Below are 12739 nucleotides of genomic sequence, written 5' to 3'. Positions count from 1 at the left end.
TTCCACGGCCACTGCAGTGGCGCGGAGCTGGCAGCGCGGCCTTGCAGTAGCCAGCAGACCGATTCCGAGAGCCGTCCGTCCCTCTCGCACTCACGGGGCGCCCCTTGCAGGTGCGAGAGGGACAGACGAGCGGCCAATCGCCAGTCGATTACGCTAACGCTGGGTGATCGGCGAGGCGACCCAGGCCGTGCTGCCGTGCCGTCGGGTCGCATGGCTCCTGGCCAAATTAGGTGCCCTCCCCCTCCCCTCCCCTTTCCCCCGACTCCATAGTTTTCCCGGCGGCGCCGAGACCGTGGACCCCATCCAGCACTCCGGGGAAACAAAACGAAAGACTGCTACTTCGGAGACGAATGCGATCCCCTGGCCGTATCGTATCGCCACCCAAATCCAATTGGACAGCCCGGGCCATGAGTGACTCCGCAGTGCACACTGTTAGCACTCCGGGCTTTCGCTCTGCCTCCGCCGGGGTCGTTCGCTCGGCCGCTTTATTCCTGAAAGTGGTCTCGTGGACACGCGGGGCCGTCACTTCCTTACGAAGAATCCGCCCCCGTGCCGGCCATGCCGGCCATGCCGACAGGACAGGCCGACACCCAACACCGCCAGGGGCCGCGCGGCGCGGCGCAGCGAGCCAGCGGCAGCGGCAACCGCGGCCACCTGGCGGTTCACTCGTCGGATTTCAAAACGCCGCCAATGGGCCGAACTGGAAAAGTGGCGCGGAAGGGGGGGGGATCCACCTCGCTACCGCGACCTCTCCCCTCAGTCACGCGCGCGCACGCTGAGTAGGCGATTAAAAGTGTGGGATCATCAATTCTCGCGGCTCGGTGAGACCATAAATCAGAGCAAAGTAAATGCGCCTCTAAGTGCCTCACTGGCGGCGCAGTGTGCGGTAACTACTGCACTCGTCCGACTGTCTGGCCGCCATCTCAGCAGCTCAAACAGGCGGGGCCGAAGGGCAGCGTTTGCGGAGTGGACCGGGCTGCTCTGCCGTCGTAATGGTGTTGATCTGTGGACTCTTCGCACAGCGCAGCTTTGAGCTTATCGCGGGGGGACCGACTCCGAAACAGGGCTGTCGTCGGCGTCTCACTCCCACCCACGAACCGCCCCGCCTGCGTGCGAGAGAGACAGAGTCTCGGCATTCGGCACACGTCGTGCACTTCGCCTTGTAGCCTTTCACTATCGGCCGCGTGACCGTTTTCCAATTCCCTCGGCGGACTCGGTGTGGCCGATTCATTCATTTCGGCCATTCATTCACTCGCCCGGTCCACCTGCTCATGCGTATTCATTCACGCATGCATTCATTCATCGGCCGTTCATTACGTGGCGCTGGTTGCGTCATTGTTACGCGGCCCGCTCTTATCGTCCGCAGTTTATGAACGGAAGGACGCTGTGCAGATGGGATGCAGCTGGCCCGCCATTGTACCAGCCTGCGCCGCGAAAGGACGCGCCGCGCGCTCGGGCAGCCTGTCGCTTGGCGACGCGTCTCGCAGTGGGCCAGCAGACCGGCGCAGGCGGACGAAACTGTCCACGTGCAAGAGTGGAGTTACTCCGAGGGCGAACGCCGACTTGCCGACCAACTCTCCGCGTTTGTTCGCACGGTAATTTGTGGAAATATGCGTGGAGCGGGCAGGTCGAGGCGCCCTAGCGCCCTCTCTCGTCCGCGTTGCGCGTTGCACAACAAGTGCGCATTTCGTTTTTCTCCGTGATAAGGCGCTTGTTTTCAATCGGCCGAAGCGCGCAGCGCGCGAAGCTTGTCGGCCAGACAATGGCGGTCTGGTCGGTTTGCTTTAGTAGTTTGCGGAAGAGTCTGCCCCGGCGGCCTGGCGCGGCGCGCGCCGGAGCGCTAGGACACGCGCTTCTTCCCGCCCGGCCGCTCTTGGAAGGCAAAGCTCAGCGCGGGCTGTCTTCCAGGACCATCGAATGCGGATGACGTGGTTGGCTCGAAGTTTAGCAGTGTGCGGACAAGGCGAGCGTCGTCGCCGTGTCCGCGGTGCGGCGGCCAGGCCATGGGGCAGGCCGTCTGGCTCACGACCGCCCTGTCCTGGTGTCGGCGCGGACATCGCGACTCCCCTCGCCCTCGGCCCGAGGGTTATGATGCAGGCCGCGGCGTGGCGGTGATGACCGCGTTCAGCATCCTATCTGCGCTCACGACGCGCTGCCCGCGCTGGCTACCTCTACACGGCCCGGGCGCGGGGCCCGGCGGGGCCGGCGAGGTGTGAGCCGGGTCACACCGTTATGCACGCCACACTGTTAGTTCGGTTGGGCCGTTCTCGGAACAGGCGACGCCGCCGACCCTTCTGTCTCTCTCGCACCCGCACGGAGCGCGCCCTGGGTGCGAGAGAGACAGCGGCGCTGCTCCACTGCGATCCAGTAGGTCCTGGAGGCTAATGAGGCGAGGCGCGAGCGCCCACGCACAGCGCCATCTAGCGGGCAAGGGCCGAACTGGACCGCGCACAGTGGGCCAGGTTGGGCCGATGCCACTGTGGACTCCGTCGCCGGAAAGGGACGCACACCGTAGGGCCCCAATCGGCTCCTCGTTCAAAGGGCAGTCCATTGGCATCCCCACGCGTTCTATTCGCGCCTTCCCGAGGACTGCAACGCTCTCGAAATGTATCTCGAGTGGAGGCGTACCCGCCAAAACGGCCGCGTGGCCCCGCACGCACACTGGCGGGCTTCGTCGGCGACCTCAACGCGCGGCGGCGTGGAGAGCGTCGTTGCGACATCCGCGGCGCGGCGGCGGCGCGCTGCTGCAGGTGCGGGGGCGCGGACGGCGGGCCGCTCCCACTGCACACCGACCAGGCCCCCATGTCGGTCCACGGAACGCCGAAAGGCCCGAAAGGCGACGTCGTACGTCATAATCCGCCGGCCCTACCCTAATCCGCGCGTGTCGACACGCCGCGTGTGTTCTCCTGGCGACGATGTCGCAATGCCGTCGTGACATTTTTCAGCGACAAAGATGGGCCGTCCGAGCGAAAGCGGGACGCGCGCGATGGGGCAGGGCAGAGCAATTCGATAGTAATCGCGATCTTCGATAGTGGCTGAGCCTAATTCGGAATGTGTGTGTGTGTGTGTTTTCGTCTGTGTCTCAAGAGTGTTTGGTGTGGTGTGTTTGTGTGTGTGTGTGTGTGTGTGTGTGTGTGTGTGTGTTTGACCTGGCCGGCGCCTTGCGTCACGGCGTCAACCATAGGTCAGGGCGTCGGCGCGTCGTGGAGGTGGTGCGGCAAGTGCATCAGTGACGTCGTCGTCGTCGTCGTTGTCGTTGGAGGAGGAGGTCCACAGTGGATCCGTCGTGGTTCGCTCCGCTCGGCTCCGCCACTGGACATGGTTTCCGTTGCCGCTGGACAGGCAGGTGCTTTTGTTGCTGGATGGAAAGTGGTTGTTGTTGTTGTTGTTCGCGCTTGAACAGTTTATTTTTCTTTGTGCGGCGCCGGCACGCGCGAGGCTCCACGCGTAAAGGTGCGTTACGGGACGGGAGAGGGGGAGGGGGGCGGGGGAACGCCTGCTCGGCCAGTTCGGCGCGTGCGCATCGCGTACCTGGTTGACGACAAGGAAGCTACACCGGAAAGCGCGGGAACCGAAGTGCCGCGCGCAAATTCAGTTTGTCGTGAGTTCGACTCGCTGCTGTCCAGGGTATGGATTGCATGCATTGTCGAACAGCAAGCGAGGAAACTCCGCTGAATTCACAATTTAAGTTCCAAATAATTGTAAAAACTTTTTTTGGATTTTTTTTTATTTCGCAGTGTATTGGCCCGCATGTGGTGTGATCCCGCGCAGCCTTGCGCACGCGTTCTCTCCGTTTTGGACTGACGAAATTCCGTGGCCGTTGCGGTCCGGGATGGAAAGTGGGTGTGCACACGACGCGCCACGCCACTGGCACGGCACGGCGCGGCCCGCCAGAACGAGGTCGGAGATTATTACTGAAAAATCGGACGCTCCCATCGCCGTGATTCGGATTCACGTTCGGCCGCCGCTACCGCCGCTTCGGTGTGGGACGTGTCCGACGAAACGTTAACGACGCCGATAAGCCGGGAAGTCAATCCGCTTTGCCGACCGTTAATTTTCGTTTACGTATTCATCGCCGTTTTGCCGGGCCGGTCGGTGCGTGGCGTGGGTGATGTAATTTGAGGCCCTGCGTAGCGCTGCGGCACAGGGGCCACGCCAAGTCGGTTCCCGGAGCGTCTTTTATGCCTCGTTCATTAAACCTCGTCGACGGGTCAATCTCAGCCAACGGGGTGTACGGAGTCGGGGTGTCACTGCAGAGGGACCTTAGTCGCTCGACACCGCACAGGAACTACTGTCTTTGTAAAGACACGCACACTCAAAATAATTTTAACCGGTTGTATGTACTCCGACTCGATCGTTGTGAACGCCGTCCTTTTCTGACAGCAGCCCGCCGAACGCCGGGCGACGGAAAGCCTCTAAAAATGGATCCGGCCACGTATTATTTATTCGTCAATCCAACGTAAACGAGATCAGGAGTCTTTACTCCCTAGGCTTTAGCCCTATAATTTAGTCGATGGATTATTATCTATCACGCATTCATTTGGTATTTTTATTTCTTCTTTACCGTCCCGCTCCCGGAGCGATGGAGACGCAGGCATTGTGACTCGAGACGGTCTAATTACGAGATTTTTACGAGCCTGCCTTACACTGTGTGTGCGTATGCGTGTGGAAAAGGGGGAAGGACACCTGTCCGAAACGCGGCGCGAAAACGGCAAACCAGCAGCGCGGTCCAAAAACGGTCATAGCGTGTCATGCTCGACCATGCTCGCTGGCCACGCCGACGGGGGACCCCGTGTGGGCGTCGCGGCTCGACTTAGCGCATTAGCGACTTGGGCCACACACACACAGACACGAGCACGCACGCGGACATGGCCAATAATGGCACCATATACGTGCAGCCATTACTCATCGCCACCGCGCACCGCACCGCGTGTAGGCCGTCCCCGGAATACGGAGGCGCGGCGCAGCTTTCCAGGAGAGGGTTTTCTATATTAATTGGGAAAGGGGAGACGACGGCGGCGGTGGTAGCGCAAAGTTTGGCTCGGCGACCACGCCGCCGTCAAGTCGGACGCACGCACACGGACGCACGCAGCACGACGACGACGACGCGGATGGGAGTGTTCGAGCGCGGCTTCGGGTACTTTGTCACTTTGTATTGACAATGCGCGTTTCGCGTGCCGCATAGATGTATTTGCACGTGCCGGCGCACTCGCCGCGCGGATTGCGGTGTGTGCGTGTGTGTGTGAGAGAGTGTGTGTGTGTGTGAGTGAGTGTGCGAGAGCGCGCGGGCTTTGACTGATCGGCCAAGTGAGACCTGTCGCTGGCGATCTCAATCGACTCGCGTATACGGCAACAGGTAGTCGTCGTGGTCCGCGGGGCGTGGCGCGGTGCTAAATCAAGCCGTCGTGGCGGCGAGCGTGGCTGGCGACAGGAGCGACCAGCCTCTCGGACAACGCGGCCGAGTGTATGGCGGCGGACCGCGGGGACAATTTTCCTATTTGCACCGCGGCCAAGTCCTGCCGCCTCTGTTTTGCATGCCGCGCGGGGCGGGGGGGGGCGGGGCCGACGGCGAGCAGGTGCGTGCGTTCGCCTCTGGTGACGGTATGTGCACTGCAGGCTGAAGAATCGTGGGGCCTTCCGACGGCATCGCTCGGCAGGGTGCGCGCCCGGAGTTTTGATACCGATTGAGTCTGAGCTGCGCGTCGTTCGTCCCTGGCTCGGATGACACTGCCGTGGGCACTGCTCTGGCGCGGCACTGCACTGCAAAGGACGCCCATTTAGCGAATTTGTCGCGGCAAATGGCGCGGAACGGGAAGGCCAGCCTCGAGCCGCTCAACGCAGAGCCGAGCGGCGGCGCGGCGGAACGGCCAAAGGCAGCCAGAGGCGAGCAGCGACCTTGCTCCACGCCCTTTCTGCCACCGCGGAGCCCAAGCTCGCCGTCTCTCTCGCACTCACGGGGCCGTCCGCGTGGGCGCGAGGAGAGGCACTGGTCAGAGGGCAGGCCTGAAGGGACCCGCTGTCAGTGCCACATCCTACCCGCAAGGCTCCTCCCTTGCCTTCGGCCCTGTGGGGGACCGCCTGGGACAGACCGGCAGCCGGCGGTGTGTCCGGGACAAGGTGCGCGACGCAGACTCAACACGGCGAGGAGGGTCACGCCTGTGAATAGAGCCCCCGCCAGTCCGTGCGGGCGGGTGGCGGTCGAGAATGTTGAACAGTTACCACCGACACCGAGCCGCCCAGCCTGGCCCGGGCCGCCGAGCTGGTCGACACACCGGCCGCCGCGGCGCCGCACCGTGGCGGCCTGGCCTGGCGGGGCGGCTCTATTCGAAAAATGACTCGGCCCGCGTTTCACTACTTGTTTGACGTAGGTCAGGTCCGTGTCGTACTTATCGCAAGGGAAAGGGAAGTCCGTTTGACACGACGACCGCCTGTCTGTCTGTCTGCCTGACCGTCCGCCCGCGTGCCCGGGCACTCGTCTTTGCTTTCTATTTCATCGACACACGCTCACTCGCACGCGTTGCCGTGTGTGTCTGTGTCCCGATCGCCTTCATTTGGAACGCGCGCGCTTTTGACACAATGCTGGAGTCTCGCGCCGCAAAAGCGTGTCTGTGTGTGTGTGTGTGCGTCTGTGTGTGTGAGCGGAGAGAGAGGAAGCGACCCTTCGCCTTTTCACCCACCGCGGAGTGGAATGCGCGCGAAAATTTCACTTTCGGTTTGGGCATAAGCGCACGATAGTAAAAGTGGAAAGGAACAGAAGCGCGAGCATGCGCCATGCAGGCGCGGTGATTTAGGGCCCGGCCCGGCCCGGCCCGTCGGCGTCGTCTGACCAGTGGCGCTGTTTTGTTGTTGCAGGTGCGAGAGCTGGTGGAGCGGTGCCAGTGCCCGACGCAGTTCCCCATGATCAGGGTGTCCGAGGGCAAGTACCGCATCGGCGACACCAAGGTCCTCATCTTCGTCAGGGTGAGTCAACAGCAACACATCCTGGCCGGCTGACCCTGCCAAAGGAAAAGTCTTTTGGCTCCGACTGTCCGAGGGCGGCGGGGCCCGGGCGGGGCGCGAACCCACAGCCTGCCTGCCGGCCGTAACGACGTCGACGAGGCGACAATGCCCCCATCAGGGTCCTGGACACAGTGCACCTGCCGCGCGGCCCAATAAACAGTGCGTTGTTAGCGCTTGGCACAAATCCCCGGCGCAATGCGCGTCGCGGCGTCGGACCGCCGCCCATGCCTCCGAGATTGTCCCCTCGGTCATGTCGCTAGCCGATAGTCCACACCAACGCCGTTTTCCCGGGGAGTGATGGCTTCCCGTCGCGGTCGCGTAGCGCGCGGCCGCGGAGTGGGGAACGCGGGGCGTAACCTGCGCGTTTTTCGGCCGTCCTCGCCGCCCCCATGGTCCACAGGTCCTCTGGCCCACTGTGCCCCGTCCGAGCCCTGCCGGCTGTTTGTTGGCGGCAAAGGCGCGTCCTCGTGGTCCGGCATGGGGTCGCTGGCATTCAGGGCGCCGCGCCGGCCTCGATGTCCCCGATGATGTCGTTATTTCATCGATGGGACAATGTTGCAGAACGCAGGGCTGGCGGGTCCGGGCGGGTCGTTACGGCCCCGGGGCGGCTGGCTGGCCGGCTGTGCGGCCGGGCGGCGCTGACAGGCTCGCTCCGCGGTCGTGCCCTTTGCTTGTCTGCCTTGCCGGGCCGGCTGCAGCCGCTGAAGCAGACGACGCTGCTTGCTTGCTTTTGTCGGCGCATCAAAAAGGGAATCGGTCATCAAACTGCTTTGCCTGGCGGTGCCTGGCGGCCTGGCGGGGCGGCGGAGGGCTTTAGTGACATTTTCTCGTCATCCTCGCCCCACCCCACCCGGCCCCGCCGTTGCAGACGCGGGGCCGTCAGCCGGTAAAACGCGCGTAACTGGCGGCCACCGCGACGTACTTGCGGGGGTCCTGGCGGGGCGGGGCGGCGCCGCGCTGGGGATATCCTTGTTGGCGGGGAAGGTCACAGGTCGGCACGGCGCGCGCGGCGGCGGCCAGACTTGCATGGACAGCTTGGGGACAAGTTTCACTTTCCGGTCTTAATGCTGACAACGTGCAACGACGTGCAACGTGCCCTCCGTGGGCTACACTGCGAACGCCTTGGCGCCGCGCGGCCGCGCCCCGCGTCCTTTCCTCGTTTTTGCAGTGGCGCCGCCCGGGGCGTCCGCGCCAACGGCCACGCCAACGGCCACGCCAACGGCCACGCCAACGGCCACACCAACGGCCACGCCGGCGTGGCGCCGGTGACTCCTAGGAGGCGTTCCCCGCGCGGAGAGGTACTGGTAGTGGTAGCGAAGTGTGACCCAGTTTGGTCTCCGTCCGACACGGCGGCAGTATCGATTTTAAATCGGGTTTCCGCCACCGGGGGCGCTGCGCTGCGTGCGCCAGCCACAATCTCGCTGCGGCGCGGTAAGCCGAGTCGCCTTTAATTGAGATTAAGACGCGCCGCCGGGCGGACAGAGTCGTGAGTGTGCGTGGGTACACTGTGATTGGCCGTCCCTCATCACCATCACCAGCGCGGTTATCGTTATGTTAGTCGACCTGGTCAAAGTGGATAGGAGACGCCCGAGCCAGGGTCGCCCCGCCGCAGGAGCTGACAAAGGTGCCTGCGTGTGTGTGTGTGTGTGTGTGTGTGTGTGCGCCATTACAGCCAATTAGTCTGCTGGTAATGAAGTCTTCATGGCGCTGCTGCCTCGCACCGCGTTGAATTAGATTAGTGCGGTGTGGCGGTGGGAAAAGGCCAGCTGGTGCCGGAAAGCGACTCCAACTTTTCGTTTTTCCATTTGGGGGTTCAAGGTCAGGGGGAAAGAAAGTGTCCAACGCGTGGCGCACGCGAAGCGACTGCTAAATTTGGTGTGCGCCGCGGATTAGCTCCGGTATTAAATTTCCAGGATTTTTAGAAATTTGTGGTAATTTCGGATTTGCCGTCAGCCGGATTACCCGAGTCGTTCTCCCCGTGCGCGCGCCGACCGCGAGGAGGACGGTGATGACGTCGTCGGCGTGCACGGACGCCCTAAATGACGGCGATCTCGGCAATCAGATTATCTCGACATGTGTTTACACGCGTACTTGCATGAAACCGCATCCGCGTAGCCGCCGGCAGCGCGCTGCTGCGCCTTGCAGCGCCGCCTGCCCCGCAGCGGCCGAATGGCCAACCAGGGAGGAGGGGGGGGGGGACGCGGAATGCAGGCACAATGACTCCATTATTCGTTTGGCGCGTGTGTGCAGTGTGGGCAACCGGGCTGCAGTTGGCTGCACCGAGTAGCAGTGTAGTTACAAACAGGACCAGCGTGCGGGGTACCGGGGCACCGGGGTACCGGGCAAAACGAAAGGAAGCTCGAGCTACGCTGCGAAGCAGACCTAACGTCCAGCACATTCACTTGAACCTATGCCACTGTCAAGGGACGAAACCGAAGATCTCTGGGTGTTTCAGGGTTTAGAAATGCGAAAATGACTGGAAACATTTTGCTGCAGGTGCTTCGGAGCCACGTCATGGTGCGCGTGGGCGGAGGCTGGGACACGCTCTCGCACTACCTGGACAAGCACGACCCCTGCCGCTGCAAAAGCTGTAAGTACTCTCCCTGCACCTGTTTCGTCTGAGTGTGATCCCCCAGCAGCCCCCCGGCCGGTCGCCGTGCAGCGTTCCGTGTTCGTTTTGTTTTTGTGCTGTTGTCTTTACGACGTCGTAGCCCCGGGCCGCGTCGGGGCACCGCGGTCCAAGCAGTCGGCCGATGGGACAGCGATGCCGGCCTTAACGCTCGTCCTGCAAATAAAAAGCAAATTAATCGGAGCGATCGGCTGCCCACGTGGCCAACCCGTAACTCACCCCGGGGACTGTAGGCTGGCCGCCGCCGGCCTCCAAGGCTCTCGTCGACCACCACCAAAGCCCTGCCGGCCGCCATCCTCGAGCTGCCGTCACCAAGATCTCCGAGCTAGCCGTCACCAAGATCCCCAAGCTGGCCGTCACCAAGATCTCCGACCTAGTCGCCACCAAGACCCCCGAGCTGGCCGTCGCCGAGGCCCCCGCTGGCCGCCAAGACCGTCGAGCCAGACTCCAGCAGGATTCGCAGCGGCCACCAAGAACCCCGCCGGGCGCCACCAAGAGATCACTGCGGTTGATTGAATACGGGCGAGGCAGGCCGCGGTTACCGCTGGGACGAGTAATATCCTCCATCAGTGATCAGCTGGACCAGCTGCCGCCACAATGAGTAGTAAATCAGGGGGCGTGTCCCTCGCGCTGCCCCGTGCACAAAACCACGTAACGCCGGCCGATGCATCGACACGCCGAGGGCCGCGACTCCGTCCGCGAGCTGCAGCGACCTGTGTGTGCGGCTTTCTCTGCGTCCCTGTTTTCGCGCGCGGAAATTGCAGGTCCGGCGAGATAAAAAGACAAAAATGCGGGGACTCCCTCATCCCTAACGGGGACTGTGTGTATCTTGTTTCAGTGCGGAGACCATGCCACCACAACGTGCCAACTTGCTTTTGTAAGTGGACTCAATCGGCTGGTTTCAGTTGACGGTTTTAGTCGCTTCTTTTCATTTTGTTGTGTAGTGGAGTGCGGATTTTGATTTTGCTTCTTGCTGTCTCTGTTTTATCATGTACATTTTTTTAGCGCTGTATGTTGTGGGGTGCATGCGTGCGAATGGCATGAGCTGCGCATTTTTACTTTGTTGTGTTTCATTTTCAGTTCCGCTGCACTCAATTTTTTTTGTTTTTGTTTTGGCACGGATGTTGTTGGTAAGCGCACCATTGCACTTTTTTCAAAATATTTCAATACCGCAACGAAAATTGTAAATCACCGAACGGAATGGCTGCCCTGTACTTACCTCAACGCGAAGCCCCGGCGGCGGTCCTGCACTGCAATGCTGCTTGTTTGCGGAGCGAGATCGAAAATGAAACAATTTCCAGAAATCGTCCATCATCCTCTCGGCCGGCCTCTCCTTTTCCGTTGTTTCCAGTTTTCGTTGCCCGTAGCCATTCCGCGCACCGCACCGCGCCGTTTTGCATGGACACTGATGGATGCACACGCCAAACGCGGTACAACCAAATGAATCACCGTTCTTGTCGTTTTTGTTAATTGTAATTGTTTGCCGGGGGGTGGGCTGAGGTTATGTGCTCCCCGACTACCGGGCTTTGTACGTACCGCGCCGGCCAGGCCGGCCGGACAGCGGGCGGAGCGGTTCGAGCGAGTGCGTCGCGCCACTGCTGCGTGGGCCGGTACGGGGGATATCTCTGGCGTCCAATCGGCCCGCGTCGGCCGGCCCGCCAGGCGTTTTGATGGAGCCTGTGGTTATTGGGCTAATGGACATGGCGGGGCGGGACGGGGCGGGGCGGGGCGACCAGACCCGTTCCCTCCCGCCTGTTCGGTCCATCGCCGCGGACAGGCAGCCCGACAGGCAGCGGGCCCGGATTACACGACCTCTGACCCGTGCACCCGTGGTCGCGGGCGTCGCGGCCCGAATCCGTTTTCGCGTGGCGTGCGACGCCGGCCTGCCTACCGGGCTTCCTGGCAGGGCGGGACTTTCAAACCGCGCCTAGTTCCTGGCGAGGATTTTGGCTCTCAGCGGAAGAACGCTCTGTCGCACCCACGCGTGGCGGCCCGCGCGTGCGAGAGAGACAGAGAGGCCCACATTCCCCTTGGACGCGTGCAAAGCCGGCAAAAGCCCGCAAAGCCGCCCCACTTTCCCATTAGATCCCCTGAATACATTATTTTAAAGACGCGGGATGCGTGAATGGTCGCGGGGCTGCGTGCGATACCGAGTCTCCCGTCTCTCTCGCTCCCGCTGCCGGGCTAGGCGAGTGCGACGGAGAGCGCTCGACGCAAACGCGGCCCCCGGTGACAGGTAAGGCCCCTCCCTTTCCTTTTCCGCATTCGCAGTGTAGGAGCGCTCCTCTCTCTCTCTCTCTCTCTCTCTCTCTCTCTCTCTCTCTCTCTCTCTCTCTCTCTCTCCCTCTCTCTCTCTCTCTCTCTCTCTCTCGCAGGGCGACCAGAACAACCCGGGCGAGGCGGCCGCTGTCGCCTTTCTGCCGCGGTTTGCACAAAATAACGCTGTTCGCGCGTGCCGCGTGCGTGCCACGTGCCGATGCCATGGTGTAACGGTCCGGTCTGCCTTTCTTCTTGCAGCCCACCGCGCCCCCGTGTCCGCCAAGCTGGTGCTCAAGAACCAGGGCTCGCTCGAGCTCAACAGCGCCCAGGTGCACTACGACAGGTGAGTCTCTTCCATGAGTAGTTTTGGAGTCTATATCATTTCTCCTACCTAAGTGTTCGCCTACCTGTCTATTTCGCCTACCTATATTTCGCCTACCTAATAAAAATATTGAATAAAAATATTCAATAAAATATTGCCATTTTTCGCCTACCTATAGTTCGCCTACCTAATAAAAAAATTAAATAAAAATATTCAACAAAAAAACGAAAAAATCGGCGGCAAAAAGTGGCAATACGAAAGTCTCAAGGAGACCCGCCGATCAGCTTCGGTGTTCTTATGGGAACCGGGCCTTCATCCGACGCTCCCTGCCGCGCAATTCGACAGATTAGTGGGTTCGTATTAGGCTGGCCCACCCGAAGTGCGCGCGGTTTCTGTGGTACAGTGAGAGTCCAGATTCAGAGGCCTTACCTCAGAGGGGTCACATTGGGTATTTGAACCCGCGACCCCGAGTGCCGAGTCTAGTCAACTCCTCTACCCTGACCGCTCAGCCACCGAACCAGCTTGTCGGT

The 12739-nt window shown here is 61.6% G+C and overlaps 1 protein-coding gene across 1 annotated transcript in view; it reads left to right on the top strand.

Annotated features, from left to right (window-relative positions):
* The window catches only part of LOC117643026 (GAS2-like protein pickled eggs), an 81773-nt gene that overhangs the window by 60008 nt on the left and 9026 nt on the right, over positions 1–12739 (top strand). The window contains exons 5-7 of the mRNA XM_034381664.1: positions 6853–6960; positions 9496–9589; positions 12146–12230. Of these exons, the coding sequence (XP_034237555.1) occupies positions 6853–6960; positions 9496–9589; positions 12146–12230 (287 nt within the window). The remainder of the gene's footprint in view (positions 1–6852; positions 6961–9495; positions 9590–12145; positions 12231–12739) is intronic.

The sequence above is a fragment of the Thrips palmi genome, unplaced genomic scaffold (assembly GCF_012932325.1).
Source record: "Thrips palmi isolate BJ-2018 unplaced genomic scaffold, TpBJ-2018v1 HiC_scaffold_16, whole genome shotgun sequence".
Lineage (NCBI taxonomy): Eukaryota > Metazoa > Arthropoda > Insecta > Thysanoptera > Thripidae > Thrips > Thrips palmi.
Note: the sequence above shows the minus strand (reverse complement) of the source record. Positions and strands in the feature narration are given on the sequence as shown.